The 17120-nt window shown below is 44.2% G+C and overlaps 1 protein-coding gene across 2 annotated transcripts in view; it reads left to right on the top strand.

The window, feature by feature from the left end:
• Nucleotides 1–17120, top strand: part of SLC18B1 (solute carrier family 18 member B1) — a 671163-nt gene that overhangs the window by 272606 nt on the left and 381437 nt on the right. For both annotated transcript variants that reach the window (XM_085611645.1, XM_085611646.1), the window contains exon 7: nucleotides 12560–12696. In XM_085611645.1, coding sequence (XP_085467771.1) covers nucleotides 12560–12696 — 137 coding nt within the window. The remainder of the gene's footprint in view (nucleotides 1–12559; nucleotides 12697–17120) is intronic.

The following is a 17120-nucleotide window of genomic DNA, read 5'->3' as shown; positions in this document are numbered from 1 at the left end:
GAGCACCTCATCTGTATGTGGTGCCTCGGCGTGCACCACGACTCCAAGGACTGTGACGCCTGTCAGAGGATGAAGCTGAAGTCCTTGAGGGAACGTTGCATGAAATTGCTGGCCACACGGATGTCCGGTCTGGCTCCCTCCCGTCGCCGCTCTTCCTCTCGGGATCGTGCTTGTTCCCGAGGTCACTCCCACGACCGCCGTGCGACATCAGGTAAGCGTAAGCACAGGCGTCGCTTACGGAGATCCTCCTCCGATGTCCGTTCCGCTGCCGCCCATTCTTCTCGCACTGTGCCGGGTAAGGGCGCATGGCATTCTCATCCTCAGTATCCACACTTTCCGGGTGTTGGGGCAATGGGTGGCCAAATGGAGGCTTATTCTAAGGCACTACAGGCTTGTTTTGAGTCGCCCCCTCTCCCTGGTGCGCCTTCGGGTCCCACAGAGGTAGCAGGCACTCATGCTGGGTCTTCGTCTGCGGACGTTTCCCCGGCACCGGCTGTGTGCATCAACTCCGATTCCGGAGCCGACGCGACGCCACCAGGCCAGGACCCAGAGCACAGCCCTTCCCGTCTGTCAACACGTAGCCCTGTGCGGCTTCCTACGCCGACGTTGGAGGCGGCGCCGGCGATGCCGGTGTCGATGCCGGGTACTACCCCAGGCTCGACGCTGGCCCCAGAACCTCGTGCTTCCTCCAGGCAGGTTGCACTAGGATCGACGTCGGTCAGCGTCCAGTTCGCTTCCTCTATGGAGGTCGTCGACATCCAGGCGACTCCGATGCGGCGTCGATACCTACGCCGATTCCGCTTCCCTTGATGGTTGCTCCCCCCGACTCCTCACACGGCGATAGGTCTCCAACACAGTGTCTGTCATCGCCGGTATTACCATTTACACCTCCTCATTTGGAGCCTGATGCTTCCCTGGACTCCCCAGATCAAGGAGCCAGGGTGCAAGTGCCCTGTGTTGCCTGGCCTTCGGGTCAGTCTCCGGCTCCTCCACTCCTAATGTCTAGTGGCAGGATTAGCCTTCAACCGTCTCCTACTAACGGTTTGTATTCCCCTACACGGATGGCAACTGAATCTAGTGCTGCCTTCGCGCACGCTATTCAGGGGGCGGCTGCTGTACTCGGCTTTCAGCCTCCTTTGGTGCCTCTACTTTCTGATCCTTTATTGGATCTGCTCCGTTTGGAGCCTATTGAAGTAGAACCTTTGCTGCCCTTCGGGGACTCTCTACTTGACATCCTGCGTGGCACATGGTCAAGACCCTCTTCTGGTGACCCAGTTGATTTGGCTATTGCTTGTAGGCACCGCCCTGCTCCGGGTGATCCTCTTTGTCTGTCTCTTCACCCAGCAGGTCAGGGCCTAGTTGTTCAGGCGGCTTTTGATTTACAGTCTTCACCCTCTTTGCCATTGTTCCCTCCCACCAGGGAGTCTTGGTGGCTGGATGATTGTGGTCACCGGCTTTTCGCCTCTGCCAGCGCAAGCGTCCGGGCTGTAAATACGGTCTGTGTGTTTCCCCGCGCATCCTTTGCTCTTTGGGACTCAGTGGCGAACCTTCTCCCTTCTGTTTCAGAAGGGCCACGGGCAGAATTGCTTCATCTTCTGCTGCATGACAGGAGCATGGCACAATTCTCCCTTTGGTCTTCCCTTGATGCAACTGACTCTATGGGACGGGTCCTTGCTCACGCTGTGGCTTTACGCCACCATGATTGGCTGCGCGACAGTCGCTTCCCTGATCATATTCGGGATGCCCTCAGAGGTCTGTCGTTCAATGGGGTGGAATGGGGTGGGGAGGACCCCTGAATCCTGTGGCGGATTCAGGGGTCTCCCGTCTCTTGCAGTAAATCTTGGTGTCCTTTTACAGCACCCAACCTAATGTACTGGTTAATTTTAGTACCGGTTACTGTTCCTGGCTGGTTAGCCATTTCTATGTTCGTTCAGTACAGCCGTTCGGCTGCTTCTCTTGTTTTTCAGTCCTCCGACTGTGTGCTTAGCCCAAGAGGACACCCCTACCGGGGATTGGCCATACCCTATGTGGGGTATTTGCTGGCATTAGGTTCTGCCTTTTCCTTGGTACACTCCTATGGAGTCTCCCCGTGGACATCCTGCTGGGTGTCACTTGTTTATTCCTACAGTGATCCTTGGACAGCATTGTTGGTCTGTCTGTGGTGCATCGGAACTTGGCATAGGTTCCATACCGTGCGGTGTCTATCTCGCACGCCTGGGGGGACACCTTGTTGTCGCAGTTTTTTCACAACTGACACCATATTTGCCGTTGTGCGGCTTGCTTATTGGTGCAATTTGTACGACCAGCCCCTTCTGGGTTTGTCCTCCAAGGTAGTGGATTAGCAGATGTTCTATGCTGTGCGTGGTCATGGCCTCATTCTGGCCACTTACTCTGCAGCGGTTTCCATACTCCCTGCTGTTTCCGTATGGGGGTTTCCACGTTTTTGCTTGGGTTCATGCTGTGCACTCTCAAAGGGGCTTGTTCTCCTTGGATTACTCGCTTCTCGGGGTCCGGGACCTTTACATTTGTCCTCACTTTTTACACTGTCGTGACTAGTTTTTTCCCCCCCTGCTCTGTCTTGCAGGGGACTGTTGTTCCTCCCTGGCAAGGGGCATGGGTTACTTACTGCTTTGGACATTGTCCTATTCAGTTTCCACATGACTACGAGTAATTTCTGAATAATCTAGACTCTTGTGGGGTCACGTTTTCATGGTTTTAAAGTTTTTCCTTGGTGTCAGTGGTTCTTGGCCTGGTTTGCTTGTTCCGCCAGCTCTTATGTAGGGCCCGGCTTGTTTGGTGCCCCTTTTTGGGGCCGTTGCCTTCTTGCTATTGTGCACTTCTGGGCTGCTCACGCTTCGCTTCAGGAGGTCCTTGCTTACTTTGTGTGGTTCCAGGATCCACACGGTATGCGTAGCTATCTTCTGGTAGGCTTAGGTGCCTTCCGGACTTCGCTCTTGTTCGTTAAAGCTTGATTGCCTGTCATCTGCCCTTTTCACGTGTTGTGACACAATGCCTAAGTCCTGGCGTGTCTGGGCCTCCCTACTACCGGCACCTTATGGCTGCGGATTGACATCCTGCCACTGCTGTCACTTGTGTCTTACTGGTGCAGGTTTTAACGGGGCTCCTTTTTGCAGTTGTACATATTAGACCGGTGTCCGATGTCTCTGTCATACCGGTTCCCGTCACGAGGTTTTGCCGCAGGCAACATGTTGCTTCGGCAGCTCTGTCTCAAACCCTCGGTTCAGCTCCACTTCTTGCGAAGTCATGAGCTTCCTTTTTCCTCCAGCATATCTAGTATATGTTATCTTCCATGCTGACACTGTCGGATAAGGGTCAGCCTCTTGCTACTGCTGCCCCACGTGTCTTTGCAGGTGCAGACTCTACAGTGTCCTTTTTTCCACTGTTCTGCTTGGTCGACCAGTAATTGCTTTTGCTTTCTGTCGCCACCTCGAGTCCTGTGGATCCCTCAAACCCTTTTTCAAAGTTATATCCATCTCAGCCTTCCCACGATGCATCCTGGCTCTGTTCGTTCTGTCCTTCAACCCAGGAATACACAAAGGGGTCGGTGTGCTGTTCTTAACGGCTTCTGGTGCCTTTGCCTCCCAGTGTTTTTCGCTCTCTTTAGAGCTTTATGGTCTGGTGGTTACCTGCGCTACATTACTGTCCTCACTATGGTTCGTCCCAAAGGTTGACAGTGCTGTTTTACTCACCTTATGGACGACTAAGTTCTCTTGGGAACTTGGTGGGGTTCAGTCACAGACCCACCTCCTCCATGGGTATGGCTTTGGTATCCACTCTAAGTTAAGGAATCTGCGGCTAGACGTCTCTATCAGATGAACGAGTTACTTACCTTCGGTAACGATGTATCTAGTAGAGACATAGTCTAGCCGCAGATTTCTTAACGCCCGTCCGTCCTCCCCGTTCTGCGAGGACCTTTTCAGGTTGGGGCTTTCTATACTCGCCTCCCTTTGGGTGGCTTGCCCTTTTGCAAAGTGATATTCTCTCACTCCACCACAGACTGCTTCGTTCTGTTTCTCTGCTCCATTCCGCACATTCTCAAAATTAGGCGGTATGTTGATAGCTCCTGTGTTCTTTCCAGCCCTCGGCCTGGATTGTACGGTGTGAAATCTATTCACGCTTTTTCCCACCATCCCACTCTCCCCTTCTCCATTGCCTTGTTGTCTTTGCCACCCCTGCGGCCTTTTACTTCAGATCTATTGGCTCTGTACATTTATGGGTCTTGTATTGGGGTTGCAACGTCTCTTTCTGATGACGTCTTGTGGTGACCTCTCCTTAATCTTGTGTTCCGTTCTTGTTCTCCTTCATGGTTTTACTTTCTGGATGTGGACTTTCTATCCTCTGCCAGGCTTTTTCCACATCCTTGTCTCCCTTTAACATTGATTGAGCCTTCGCTCTTGCGGGGTGGCTCTTCAGAGCTCTGCTCTGTCTCACCTGTCAATTTTATAATTTTTGCACACTGTTCCCATATTCTCACAGTTGTTTGGTGATGGCTCCGCATTCTGACGCGGAAAAGTTTCTCCGACGAAAACTGACGTCAGCGCGCCGGGAGGGGCATATATGGCTCCGCTGACATCATGTCCGTGGACGACGTCAGGGCGGTGCTGGGCAGCGCCGCCCCCCGGTGCACAGAGGTGCTGCTGCGGGAAATTTTCCAGATCCAGTCTGACGCCTGGGGATATTCTATGTTAAGGAATCTGCGGCTAGACTATGTCTCTACCAGATACATCGTTACCGAAGGTAATTAACTCGTTCTTTAATATCTGCGGCTTTTCGTGATTTGTGTACGTTGCACTGAGTGCTGGAGAACTGTTCCTGATTCTCTGGTAACTTTCAGTGAATTGGCATCAACATTCATATTGATGACAAAGGATTTTAAGTGGTAGAGGAATGCATAAAAAGGAACAATCAAAAGGTGATATAATTTCTGCCATGCTTGCAATATCTGGGGCACCAAGTGTATATTTCACCGCCTTGGATAAACTGTGAGTGTTGACGGAGAGATTGCTAGGCAATTGTATTTCTGCCAGAAGTGTGACAATGCGGTTTGCTTAACTAAGCACAAGTGTTTTTCGCAGTGCATTTGCTAATGTGTGACCATGCGATATGGGCTCAGAGGGAAGTTGTACTGAAGTAAAATCCAAATCCCAACCTGAGAGTCAATGGATGGCTTTTGTCTGGTTCTTCCCTGAAAAATACAGTACTAACTTTTAAGCAATGCGCTACCTAGAACTTTCAGTGCACAAATCCTCCATCTCGTTTTCTGAGCACACACAAGCGCCCAACAAATTAAAGTGAAACTGCGTGCTATATGGCAAAATACTTATAAGGTCCCAAAGGCAAGACCTATTGGCTATGCCAATGCTTGTTAATAAAGCAGTCTTTTTTTTTTAAATGCAGCCCTTTTTCCTTGCAGGAAAACAGGATGCATTTAAATAATAAAAATGAAACTTTTCAGTTTCATTTTTTTAAGGGCGGGCAGTGGTCTCTGGGACCACTGCCTGCTCTTAAAAAGTATTTTCCCACTTACTCACAAAGGGGAAGGGGTCCCCTGGGGACCCCTTACCCTTTGCCAGTGGTTTAGCACCTACGTGAAGTAGGTGGCAAACTGCGAGTGTTTTGCCGCCGCAAATTTGGCCGCAAAACATTAGTACTTAGGATGTTGATTCGCAATTAGGAAGGGACGCCCCTTACTAATTGCGAGAGTTGCAAATGCTATTTTGCGAGTCAGTGACTTGCAAAATAGCATTTGTACATGCTGTTACCCTTTTTTGCGGCTGCAAACGGGAAAATCTCCCGTCTGCGGCCGCTAAAAAGGGTTGTACATCTGGCCCCATGACTCAGCAGCACACAGGACAGCAGTCATGTTACATGTGGGTGAAGGGACCAGAGAGGGTGTGGGTGCACTCAAACTAGTAACTATGGAGATCTGGGGAAGGGACCCAGATGCTCAGAACACAATGAGGTTTGCGCAGGAAGTTAGTATCAGTGGGAGGAGAGTGCCTACCCTGAGGAATACTGGAGCCTTCTGCACTGTGGTTGAGAGGAAGTACCTTAAGCCTGAGGAGATACTATTTAGGACTACAGACACAGGTTTGGTAGCCAGTGGAGAGGGCATAGAGTATCCACTTGACAGGGATGAGATTGAGCTCATGGCAAGGTGGCCATGGTTGATGTTGGGGTAAGGGAAAAGCAAGGTGCTGGATGTTTCTTGGGCACTGATTTGATTGCCCCAGACTGCACATGCTTCATATCAGTTTCAGAGTGCGAGATCCTTCTGATTTGCAGGGACGAGCGCAAAGTAGTTTGCAGGAGAGGCAGACTCCAGGAAGGCAATGGATGTTCCTGAGGTGGACTAGGTGCTGGAATCTGGGTCACTTCCAGAGCTGCAGGGTTTGCTAGCTGCTGAAGGGAAGATTTCTACTAGGCCTAGAAGGTTCGTGATTGGACAAAATATCTGGTTTTGTATGTTGGAAGACAGAAATATCAGAAAATAATCTTGGGATACTAAAATATTGTGATGCAGAAATATCATCAAGAATATACATTTTTTTCAGGTAAATAATATTGTTTTTAAGAATATTGTTGTTCATATCTTTTTGAATAATATTTTTTCATTGTCATGTGTTTTAGCTCATTTATTACTTTTATGTGTCCTTATTGTTTGTATAATTGTTAATGATATTTTCAAATATAGTTTGAAATTTTAAGTACATTTAAATTTTTAATTTAATTGCTAATAGTAATTTATTGGGTTGTAGTGGGTTGCTAGGTTTGCAGAGGTGTAGTGTGGGAAGTTAATTAATAAACAATTAAATATTATTTTATTGTTACATATTTAATTGATTACTTATCTAAATTGTGTAATAATTATATTTGTTATGTTTTGTGTGATGGATTCTGGGTTTCTAGTGGTATAGGGTGGGAAGGTAATTAAATAATAATTAACATTTAACTATTAATTTATTCATTATTAAAATCGATTATCATTTATCAAAATTGTGTAATACCTTTATATATTAGTTATACTTTATTTGTAGGCTACTGGTTTGTAGAGATATAGGGTAGGAATTAATAATTAACAATTAAATATTAATTTATTATTCATTTATTTGTTTATTAATTATTTATATTGTTTATTTACTTTATACATTAGTTCTATTTTAGGTGTGGTCTGTTGGGTTGGTAGGGATATATGATCGGAAGTTAATTAAGTATGAATTATCAATTGTGTATAAATTATTTAATTGATAATATGTTTTAATTATCATGTGTTTTAGCTCATTTTTTAATTGTATGTGTCATTATTGTTTTTATAATTGTTAATAATATTTTCAAATATAGTTTGAAATGTTAAGTACATTAAAATTGTTCATTTAATTGCTAATAGTAATTTATAGGGTTGTAGTGGGTTGCTAGGTTTGCAGAGGTGTAGGGTGAGAAGTTAATAAACAAATATTATTTTATTGTTACATATTTAATTGATTATCACTTATCTAAATTGTGTAATAATTATATTTGTTATGTTTTGTGTGCTGGATACTGGGTTTGTAGTGGTATAGGGTGGGAAGGTAATTAAATAATAATTAACATTTAACTATTAATTTCTTCATTATTAAATTGATTATCATTTATCTAAATTGTGTAATACCTTTATATATTAGTTATACTTTATTTGGAGGCTGCTGGTATGTAGAGATATAGGGTAGGAAGTAATAATTAACAATTACGTATTCATTTATTATTCATTATTTATTTGTTTATTATTTATTTATATTGTTTAATTACTTTATACATTAGTTCTATTTTAGGTGTGGTCTGTTGGGTTGGTAGGGATATATGATCGGAAGTTAATTAAGTATGAATTAGCAATTGTGTATTAATTATTTAATTGATAATACTTTTTTGCATTATGTAATAATGTATTTTAGTTATATTTAGTTGCTGTTTGCTAGGTTTGTAAGAGTATAGGATGGGACATTCATAAAGTAATAATTAAAAAATAATTATTAATTAATTAATTGATTATCAGTTATTGACATATTGTTCTACTTATATATTTTAGTTATATTTTAAGTGTGGGTTGCTAGGTTTGTGGGGGTATAGTGTGGGAGTTATTTAAGTAATTAATAAATAATTTGTTTACATCGATAATTATTACATTGTTTAATCATGTAAATTGTTTAATATATATATATATATATATCTTATTTTCATACTAAGAGTTATATATTTTTAATTAATAGGGTTATTAAAAAATCTAATGTGTTTGAAGTCAAACACTTTCCCTACTGTTGCACAGACTGGAGTAGGAATACTAAATGTAACCCCTCCAAAGTCCAGCGCTTCCCTACTGTTGCACAGACAGGAGTGGTAATAGTAAATCTTACCCCTCCGAGGTTCAGCACTTTCCCTACTGTTGCACAGACTGGAGTGGAAATAGTAAATCTTACCCTTCAGAGACCAACTCTTTTCTACTGTTGCACAGACTGGAGTGGGAATAGTAAATGTAGTCCCTCTGAAGATCAACGCTTTCCCTACTGTTGCACAGACTGGAGTGAGAATAGTCAATCTTATCTTCTGGAAGTCCAGCGTTTTCCCTACTGTTGCACAGACTGGAGTTGGAATAGTAAATTTCAACCCTTCGAAGTACAGTGCTTTCACTACTGTTGCAAAGACTGGAGTGGAAATAGTAAATTTTATCCCTCTGAAGTTCAATGCTTTCCTACTGTTGCACTGACTGGAGGTGGCATAGTTACTCTTACCCCTTCTTAATCCAATACTTTCCCTACTGTTGACCTGTTTGGAGAGGTAATAGTAAACCCCTATGCTTTCACTACTGTTGCATAAACTGGAGTGGAAATAGTATATATATTATTCCCAGACTTCAATACTTTTCTTAATATTGTTTCAATATATCTATTATTATTAATATTTGTTTAATTTTATGTTATTTGTTTATAAAAGTATATTTTGTACTTTTTTTGATTTTATAGTTTTTTATATTTAATTGATGCAGTAACTTATTTAACTTAAAAATTGCTACTGCTTTTCTTTTTAGCATTATCTTACCTTTTTACACTTCTCCCCTCCTTTTTTCTCAAAGCTGTTTTTGTTGGCTTTAGCACTCAGTGCACTTTAGTACTGGTAACCAGTGCTGAGGTGCTTCTGCTTACTATTTTAAACTTGGTAAAATTGGTCTACACCCAATTGGCACATTCAAATTTACTTATAAGTCCCTAATAAAGTGGTAATACATGCCCAGGGTCAGATAATTAAATGCTACTAGTGGGCCTGCACTCATTGTGCTAGCCACTTAACGTAGTCCTTTGAAACATGTCTCAGGTCATCTGCCATAGCAACCTGCGTCCAGTTTTAAACTGCTGATTCAACCTAGCAAAATAAAAGTTTGCGAGGCCTAAACCTCCCATTTTACACATAAAACCACCCCAAATATGGACCCTAAACATCCCATAGGGCAGGGTACATTGTATTTAAAATGTTGGACATGTGTTTTTAAGTTTTACATGTCGTAGTAGTGAAAAACTCGTAAATTAATTTTTCTGTACAACGCAGCCGTCCTCTCCGATAGGTTAACATTGAATTACATTATTACATTTAACAATTGCTAACTTTTGATTGGGAACAGGTGAAATGCCATGTTTGGTCCCAAAGGAAATGTAATTTAAAATCCTCTTTAATATTTAAGTCAAGTTTTAAGTCACAATTCTGAAAATGCCAATTTTAGACAGTTGGCATGTTCTTGTCCGAACCATCTGGTGCATGCAGCCCGTTTTCTAGGTCACATAACTGTGAATAGTTGGCACTCAAACTTTGTGTATTCCTCTCAGACAGAGAGAAAGGGGGACTAAGTGTTAGCAAGCTGGGATATCCTGCCAGAATGAATGGGGCAGGGCTGTTTCCTGCCTCACTTACATTTCAAAGGGTTGTCTCAAGCATAGTCACAAAGGAACTTGACACCAACCTTTTGTCATCCTAGACCACTTGGAGCCTGGGCCAGGAAGGACATTTCCAGAATCAAATGTGGGGGTCGTCTAGAGGTTTCCCCCACTTCAAAGGCTGGCACCAGGTATAAACATTTGGCCCTCGGACCAACTCTTCAGTACACTCCTGAACCTGTGGAGGAACGCCAGAAGGACTGCCTTGTACTTCAGATGGATACCCTACTACTTGAGAACTGCTTTGTACCTCAGAGAACTGCCCTGCTGCTTGAAGCCTGCCTTTCTGCCTGATCCCAGGACTACCAGAGTGACTCCAAGGGTGAGTTGGCTGGCTATCTGTGTGAACTACAAGGACATAAAAAGTTTCAGAGACCTTGAACCCTTCTTCTGGCCTATGCCTAGAGTGAATCCTGACGCTCCTAGTGTTGCCCAACCAGTCTTGGATCCTTGGAAGTGGTGCTAAAGTTGCTTCTTCAGCCAAAACCTGAAACTGATACATTTTCCACCAAAAGGTTGCCTGAGAGCTTACAGAAGACCAGGACCTAACTGCTCCCTGATCCACCTGAAAAGCAGCCTGACTTTGCAGTAGCCCCCTCTATGCTCTTCTCTGCAGCAGCAAATCCTGTCAGCTCTTCAGCTAGTCCTCTCGGCAAAGGTATTCTGCCTCATGAGGCCCTCGTTGGCTACAGCCTCCAGCTTTGCCCACCTAGAGATTCTCGACTTCCAAAAAGGGTACCAAGTCTGGACATTAAAATCTTCACTGTGACTATGTCCAGTTGCTCCTGGACCACGACGCCTCCTCCTTAGACACTGGTGGCTGCCTTGCCTCGCTGATCTTTACCTTCTCAGGAAATTTTCTTCAGGCCAGTTGACCTTGTGTACCTGAACCGGCCATAACTTTTGACAGCCCCAGTCTTGGGCAACTAGATTCCCAATGTTGGCCCCTTGATCTTATAGGCTCTATTTTCCACTTAAAACTTTAGAAATTCATAACTCTGGTTCTACTGATTAAATTTTTTTTGTGTAATTGTATGTATTACATTTGACGCATTTTCTGTAAAATGGCGTGAAGCTTTTCTTGCATTTTCATAGTATTACAGTTGATGTGTTGCATAGATACTTTACATGTTGCCTCTAAGTTAAGATTGACTGTTTTTGTTCCAAGCTACCAAAGGCTTAGCATAGGTTCATTTAATGACTTTTGTGGTTCACCTTGACAATGATTGTGGTTGTTTCTTAGTTGGGTTTTTACCACCGTCAGTCAATAACCCAATTTCTTAAAGCCTGTCTCATGGATTGTGGTCTTTTTAAACCAGTAGGGGCATGCAAAGTGCTACCCTCATAGTGATGAAAGGCTACTGCCTTTGCCGGGAGTTAAACGGGATAAGCGCGGTGGTGGCAGCATACTGTTTAGTGATCAGTACGAGTGAGAATCTCCTTTTTACTGGTGTCACTGGAGTGAAGCCTACGGGCTCATTCATTTAAAGTTCTGCTGCTGTGTGCTTAATTAACCCGTGCTCTACATCAGTTTGGTGTGTCAGGCTGCGCATTGTGTGAATGGAATATATTTGCTGGGTGTATATGGGCCTGTGTGTGGTACAATACACGGAAAATACAGTGTTGTGCAATTTTTGTATCTCATGTGCACGTGCTGTGTGTATGTATGCCTGTCAATGGTACAATACATGGGAGACTCATGGGTTCCATTCTGGGAGACCTAGGGCTGACTGGAGGATCAGGAGGAGAGGTGGTAGAGGAATGCCTCTAGAAAGAATTGTGTATTGCTGCATTCCTGTAAGCTGGATGGGACACACTTATGGAAGGGAGAGCCAGGCTCTTCAGTACACATAAAAGGGAGCTCTTTGATTAAGAAAGAGGTCACTTGGAAGGACTGGCTCATCTCAGTAAGGAGATGGGGCTGATGATAGAAACTGCAGATTTATTGAAGTAAGCTTTCTATAGTATCCTACTGTATGTTTATCTAAAGCTCTTCTCACATTCTTCCCGAGAGAAGAGCTAGGCACCTGCTTGTTAGCCACTAACTTGAGTTTCTGTTCAACCACGTATTCCATTCTCTGCTTGCTGCCTTATAGGAAACATATAAAAGAGCATCAAAATGCAAGTGAATTTTGCATTGTATGTTCAAATGGCTCAGATGAGGAAGCCCTGGTCTATTGCGATTGCGAACGAGACTTAGAATATTTTTAATGTTCGCTCTGCATTTGCATATGTACTAAAAATTGCAGGGTTTCTTTAACTGTTTAATTTTTTCTGCGTCACAGTGATCCTGTATTCATGTGTAAAAAAAAGTAAAATATAATTTCATTAGTTGCCGGCTCTTTATTCAGATGTCATTATTCAGTTTTTACAATGATGTTAATGGAATGAGTCTTGGATTAACTGTCCACTAAGATTTTCACCCTGGGAATGTATAGAAAAGATCCCAGATGGCAAACAATTGTTACAGGTAAGACAAGGACATCACTTAAGAGCGGGGTCTGAACACTAGTTGTTTTGTTTGTTTTGTTCTCAGTTTGGAGGTAATTCCTTTACTTTTCTTTTTACTTCTTGTAATCCAGATGCAGTTCCAAGCCGAGATTCCTTCTGGAGGCTGTTTACACTACCAAAGATTCTGTTTATGTGCCTTATTATAACCTCAATGAGTTCATGCATGGGCTTTCTGGATCCCACTATGTCACTTTTTGTCACAGAAAAGGTAAGCCACAGCCTGCTTGCAACCCTATTTACCATTGTGCCTTCTGAACTCGGGAAACCATTTTGCTCTTTCAGGGGCTCCTATGCCAGCCTAGTCATATGGTGCTAAGTCTCCCCAGAATTTACAAGAATGATGGCTGTATACTTCAGCTCCCTACCTCCTGAGCCCTGATAAGGGTAACCGACCAACAGCAAGTAGGTCTTACAGTATATCTACTTCTTGACTTCTAATATTCTAAGATGATTTGGAATTGATTAGCATTACCCTGTTTTGCCTTTTTTGGCATATTACTCCTTTCAATTCCTATAGTATAGCTACATTGTATTCAAATTTACAATGCAAGAACACATTGAGTGAGTCGGTTCAGAAATACCATTGCCTAGTAGCTCCACGTCACCACCTCTGCGCTTGTCTTGTTTCTGCGTCTAAGCGGGACAGTTTTCATAAAGGTTGTACATGAGGTTTCTGCTTGTTTTGGCTCGTTAATGTGCAATTTATCAGCAGCGGAAGGAGCTGCCCAATGTGGTTATCACTGAGGTTTGGGTGGTAGCCGAAGGTGTGCTGTGTGGTCCTAGATTTCGGGAAGAACAGCGATAGTAATCTCCGCAGATTGTGAGATTGCATGATACACTTAGGTTTGCATATAGAGATGCAACAGATTGTTTAAAAATTACTTTTGAAGGAAAGGCTAATATCTTTTACCTGTTTTGCTATTCACAACTCTCAAAATGACGTATGCAGAACTTGCATCTTCTTACACCGTAACACGCAGAATACCCTGGTCGTCTTAATTGTCATCGTCGTCACTTTGGAGATCTTTCGAACTCTCCTTAACCACAAATTTCAAGGACATTCACACAAAGCACAGTAACTAATAGGTACTCAGTCACACTTTATGAATTCAATATTCAGAATATCGTCCCTGCAACAGTTTTGTCTGTTCTAAAGGATGACACCTTTCCACCAAAACCTGGATTATGTCTTCAAAATCCTGTTTACTACAGAGGTACGATTAACAAGCATTTACAATGCAATATGTCTCGCATTGACGCGAGTTTGAACTATCGGTATCGCAAATAACAATGCCTTTTATTTTTGTTTTCTTTTTAAAAACATAAATAAAAGGCATCGTAATTTACAATGCCAATAGCTTAAACTCGCGTAGCTGCGAGACCTATTGCATTGCAAATGCTTGTGTGCGGAGACTAATCCTGCATGTAAAATCATGATCGCTTAAACCCCATATCGGGGTAGCAAGCTCAGCTCGTGGTGACTTGTAGGCAATGGTTACCACCTAAACAATAGAATGTTAATTGTGTAAACGGATAGTTCATTATTTAAAGGCGACGCATTTAAAAACTGGCAATGTCAGAAAGGAAACAGAGATTAGTAAAGGGAACGTGCTTCCCTTTGAAGTAATGAATGTAAAAGGGCAGAAGGGTAAGGCATTCAGAGGAGCTGCTCTTGTGTCTCAGCGATAGAGCGCTTCATGCATGTCTCGTACTTAGTGAGTGAATTCCGCGATGGAGCGCTACATGCTCGCTTTGGGTCACTCAATGAATTCTGTGATGATCGGGCGCTTTCTGTATGTGGCACACTGAATGATTTCTGCGTGGAGCGCTTTATACGTGCCTTGGGCCCACTGAATGTATTCTGCGATGGAGCGCTATATGCGTGTCTTGGTCTCTCTGAATGAATTCTGCAGTTCAGCGCTACATGTATGCTTTGGGTTCACTTAATGAATTTTTCAATGGAGTGTCAGGTGCGCGTGGGGCTCGCTGAATGAATTCTGCAATAGAGCGCCTGAAGCGCACATTGGGATCACGCAATTACTTCTGCGATGGACCACTGCAACTGAGCTCTTCATGACCCATTGGGCTCATTGAATGAATTCTGCAATGGAGCGCTTTCTTGGGCTTTTGGCCTCACAGCACTTCCTGCGCGCCTTGGCATCGCTGAATGAATTCTGCGACAGAGCGCTTCATGCATGTGTTGTGTTCACTTTCTGAATTCTAGGACAGACACCTTGGGCTCACTGAATGAATTCTGTGAGGGAGCGCTTCAAGGAAGCATTGGGTTCACTGAATACAATATGAGATTAAACTCTTTATGCAGGCATAGGGTTTACTGAATGAATTATTAGATAGAACGCTTTATGCGTGTGTTGGACGCACTGAATTCATTCTGCGATCGATGGCTTCATACACGCTTTGGGCTCGCTGAATGAATTCTGAGAGATGGCACGGTCATGCACACTGAATTAATTCTGAGATATAGCGCTTCGTGCTCGCATTGGGCTTGCAAAATAAATTCTACCACGAAGCGCTTCGGTGCACCTTGGGCTCACTAAAACAATTCTGTGAAGGAGCGCTCCCTGTGCATGTTGGACTCAGTGAATGTATTCTGTGGAGGAGCGCTTTAAGCGTGCCTTGGGCTCAGTAAATGAGTTTTGCGACAGAGGGCTTTATGCGCTTTTTGTTGGGCTCACAGCGCTTCATGAGCGCACTTGGATCACTGAATGCATTCTGAGATGAAGCGCTTCATGCGCGCCTTATACCTAAAGCGCTTCGATGCGTGTGGGGCTCACTGAATGAATTCCCGCGTTGGGGGCCAGGAGCGAGGCCCGGCGTTGCCGCAGCAGCAGTGTGTGCCCTGCATCTCGGATGCCGCCCTCTCTAGCCGGCCAGATTACTGTTCAAGGTTGGAGCAGCCCTGGGAGGGGCTTCCGTGATCATTAATCAGCCCGGGCTGAGGCTGCAGGGGGTGTGGGCCGGAGACAGAAGGAAACAAAGGGAGGGGGGGGAAGGGGGAAGGAAGGAGGGAGAGACGGTGCAGGACAGGGAAGAAGGGGCGAGTAGAGCCGAAGGAGGGAAAGGAGCACAGAGAAGGAATGATGGAGGGGGGAGCGGGTGCTCAAAGGTAAGAGGAATAGGAGGAGGGAGGGCAGGTCAGTGAAGAAAACCCGGGGAAGGAAAGAGGACAGAGAAGAGAAGAATAGAAGGAGGAATGGTGAAGAGATGAGTTGTGGAGTTTGCTTAAGGATGTGAGACAGAAAAAGTAGGGAACAAAGAGGAGATGAAGTAAGTGGGGGACGAATGGAGAATAGGCAGGAATTGAAAGAAAGTAGCATCAGAGTGTGAGAGGGGGAACGGGGGGTGTACTAGGGAAAGAAGGAATCAGGAAGAGAAAAAAGGAATCAGCGAGGGAAAGGAGGGATCAGGGAGAGGAAGAAGGATTCAGCGAGGGAAAGAAGGGATTAGGGAGGGGAAACGGGGATCAGGGAGGGAAAAGAGGGATCAGACAAAAATAGAAATCAATTAAATAAAGGCGAGCTCTAGGAGAATGGGTGGGAGAAAGAAGAATCGGCGGGAATAGGGCACACATGCTTTTGTTTACACGGAAGGGGCAGGGCCTGTCACGGGCAGCTGATTCTGCTCAAGACAAACAACATTAGCAGAGCGGTCCATGCCCAGAGGAAGCGCGGTCGACAAGCAGGGGTCACCAGGGGTCACCCAGAGAAGTCCGCAGAGAGGCAGAGTCTGGATGCCTGAGGGGAACCAGAGACAAAGTAAACAACGCTGGGGTGTCCCCCCTCCACGCGGCCCTACCTCGCCTACATACAAACATTTGCAAACAGTAAACATGTACCAAACAGAATGGGACCAAGCAAATGCACACGCCCCCTGCATATAATGCTATTTTACATACAGTGTTTTACTCCCCTTTGTAAGATCCCTTTGCTGGACTTTCGGATAGTTCATCTGAGTTACAGGGAAAACACTGAAGAAACTTAACTGTTGCTGTACCATTGTTGTTGTTGTACCATTACCTACAAGAGAGTTGCACAAGAGAAATATATCACAAAAAAGCTTAAAACTTTCCACGTGATGGTGATGTGAATAGGTAAAGATAAATGATGAAAGCCATGATTCATCCAATATATTTTTCTTTTGAGGTTCTTAAGATATACAAGTGGTATATTTTTCTACTCCCATAACCGGGAACAAAGGACATTGTTTGTGACTATCAGGCATATGTACATTTATTCTATCACCCATTGAGGTGTAACAGGGATCGTTTTTTGGTCCTGAGGAAGAAAGCCAAGGGGATGGCTTCTGAAACATGTCGACCTTGTAGGAGGTGACTCATTATAGTACACCATCTATACCTCCCCACTTTTACTATTCTCAGCCAGGGAAGACAATAAAGTATTTTCGTTCCACTAGCCAGAGAATTTTTAACTATCTCACATTTTCGTTTCACGATCCCACGCACTACACATACTCACGAATCACTGAATAAAGTGCTCCTGCGTCTACGTAAGTCGTAGCACGCCCCGTCCCGTAGAGGGGCAGGAAGATTCCCAATGATGAAGCATGACACTGAAACAGGTTTGTGTGTGAGGGGTATTTTACAATTTTTTG

Source organism: Triturus cristatus, chromosome 6 (assembly GCF_964204655.1).
Source record: "Triturus cristatus chromosome 6, aTriCri1.1, whole genome shotgun sequence".
NCBI classification, from domain to species: domain Eukaryota; kingdom Metazoa; phylum Chordata; class Amphibia; order Caudata; family Salamandridae; genus Triturus; species Triturus cristatus.
Note: the sequence above shows the minus strand (reverse complement) of the source record. Positions and strands in the feature narration are given on the sequence as shown.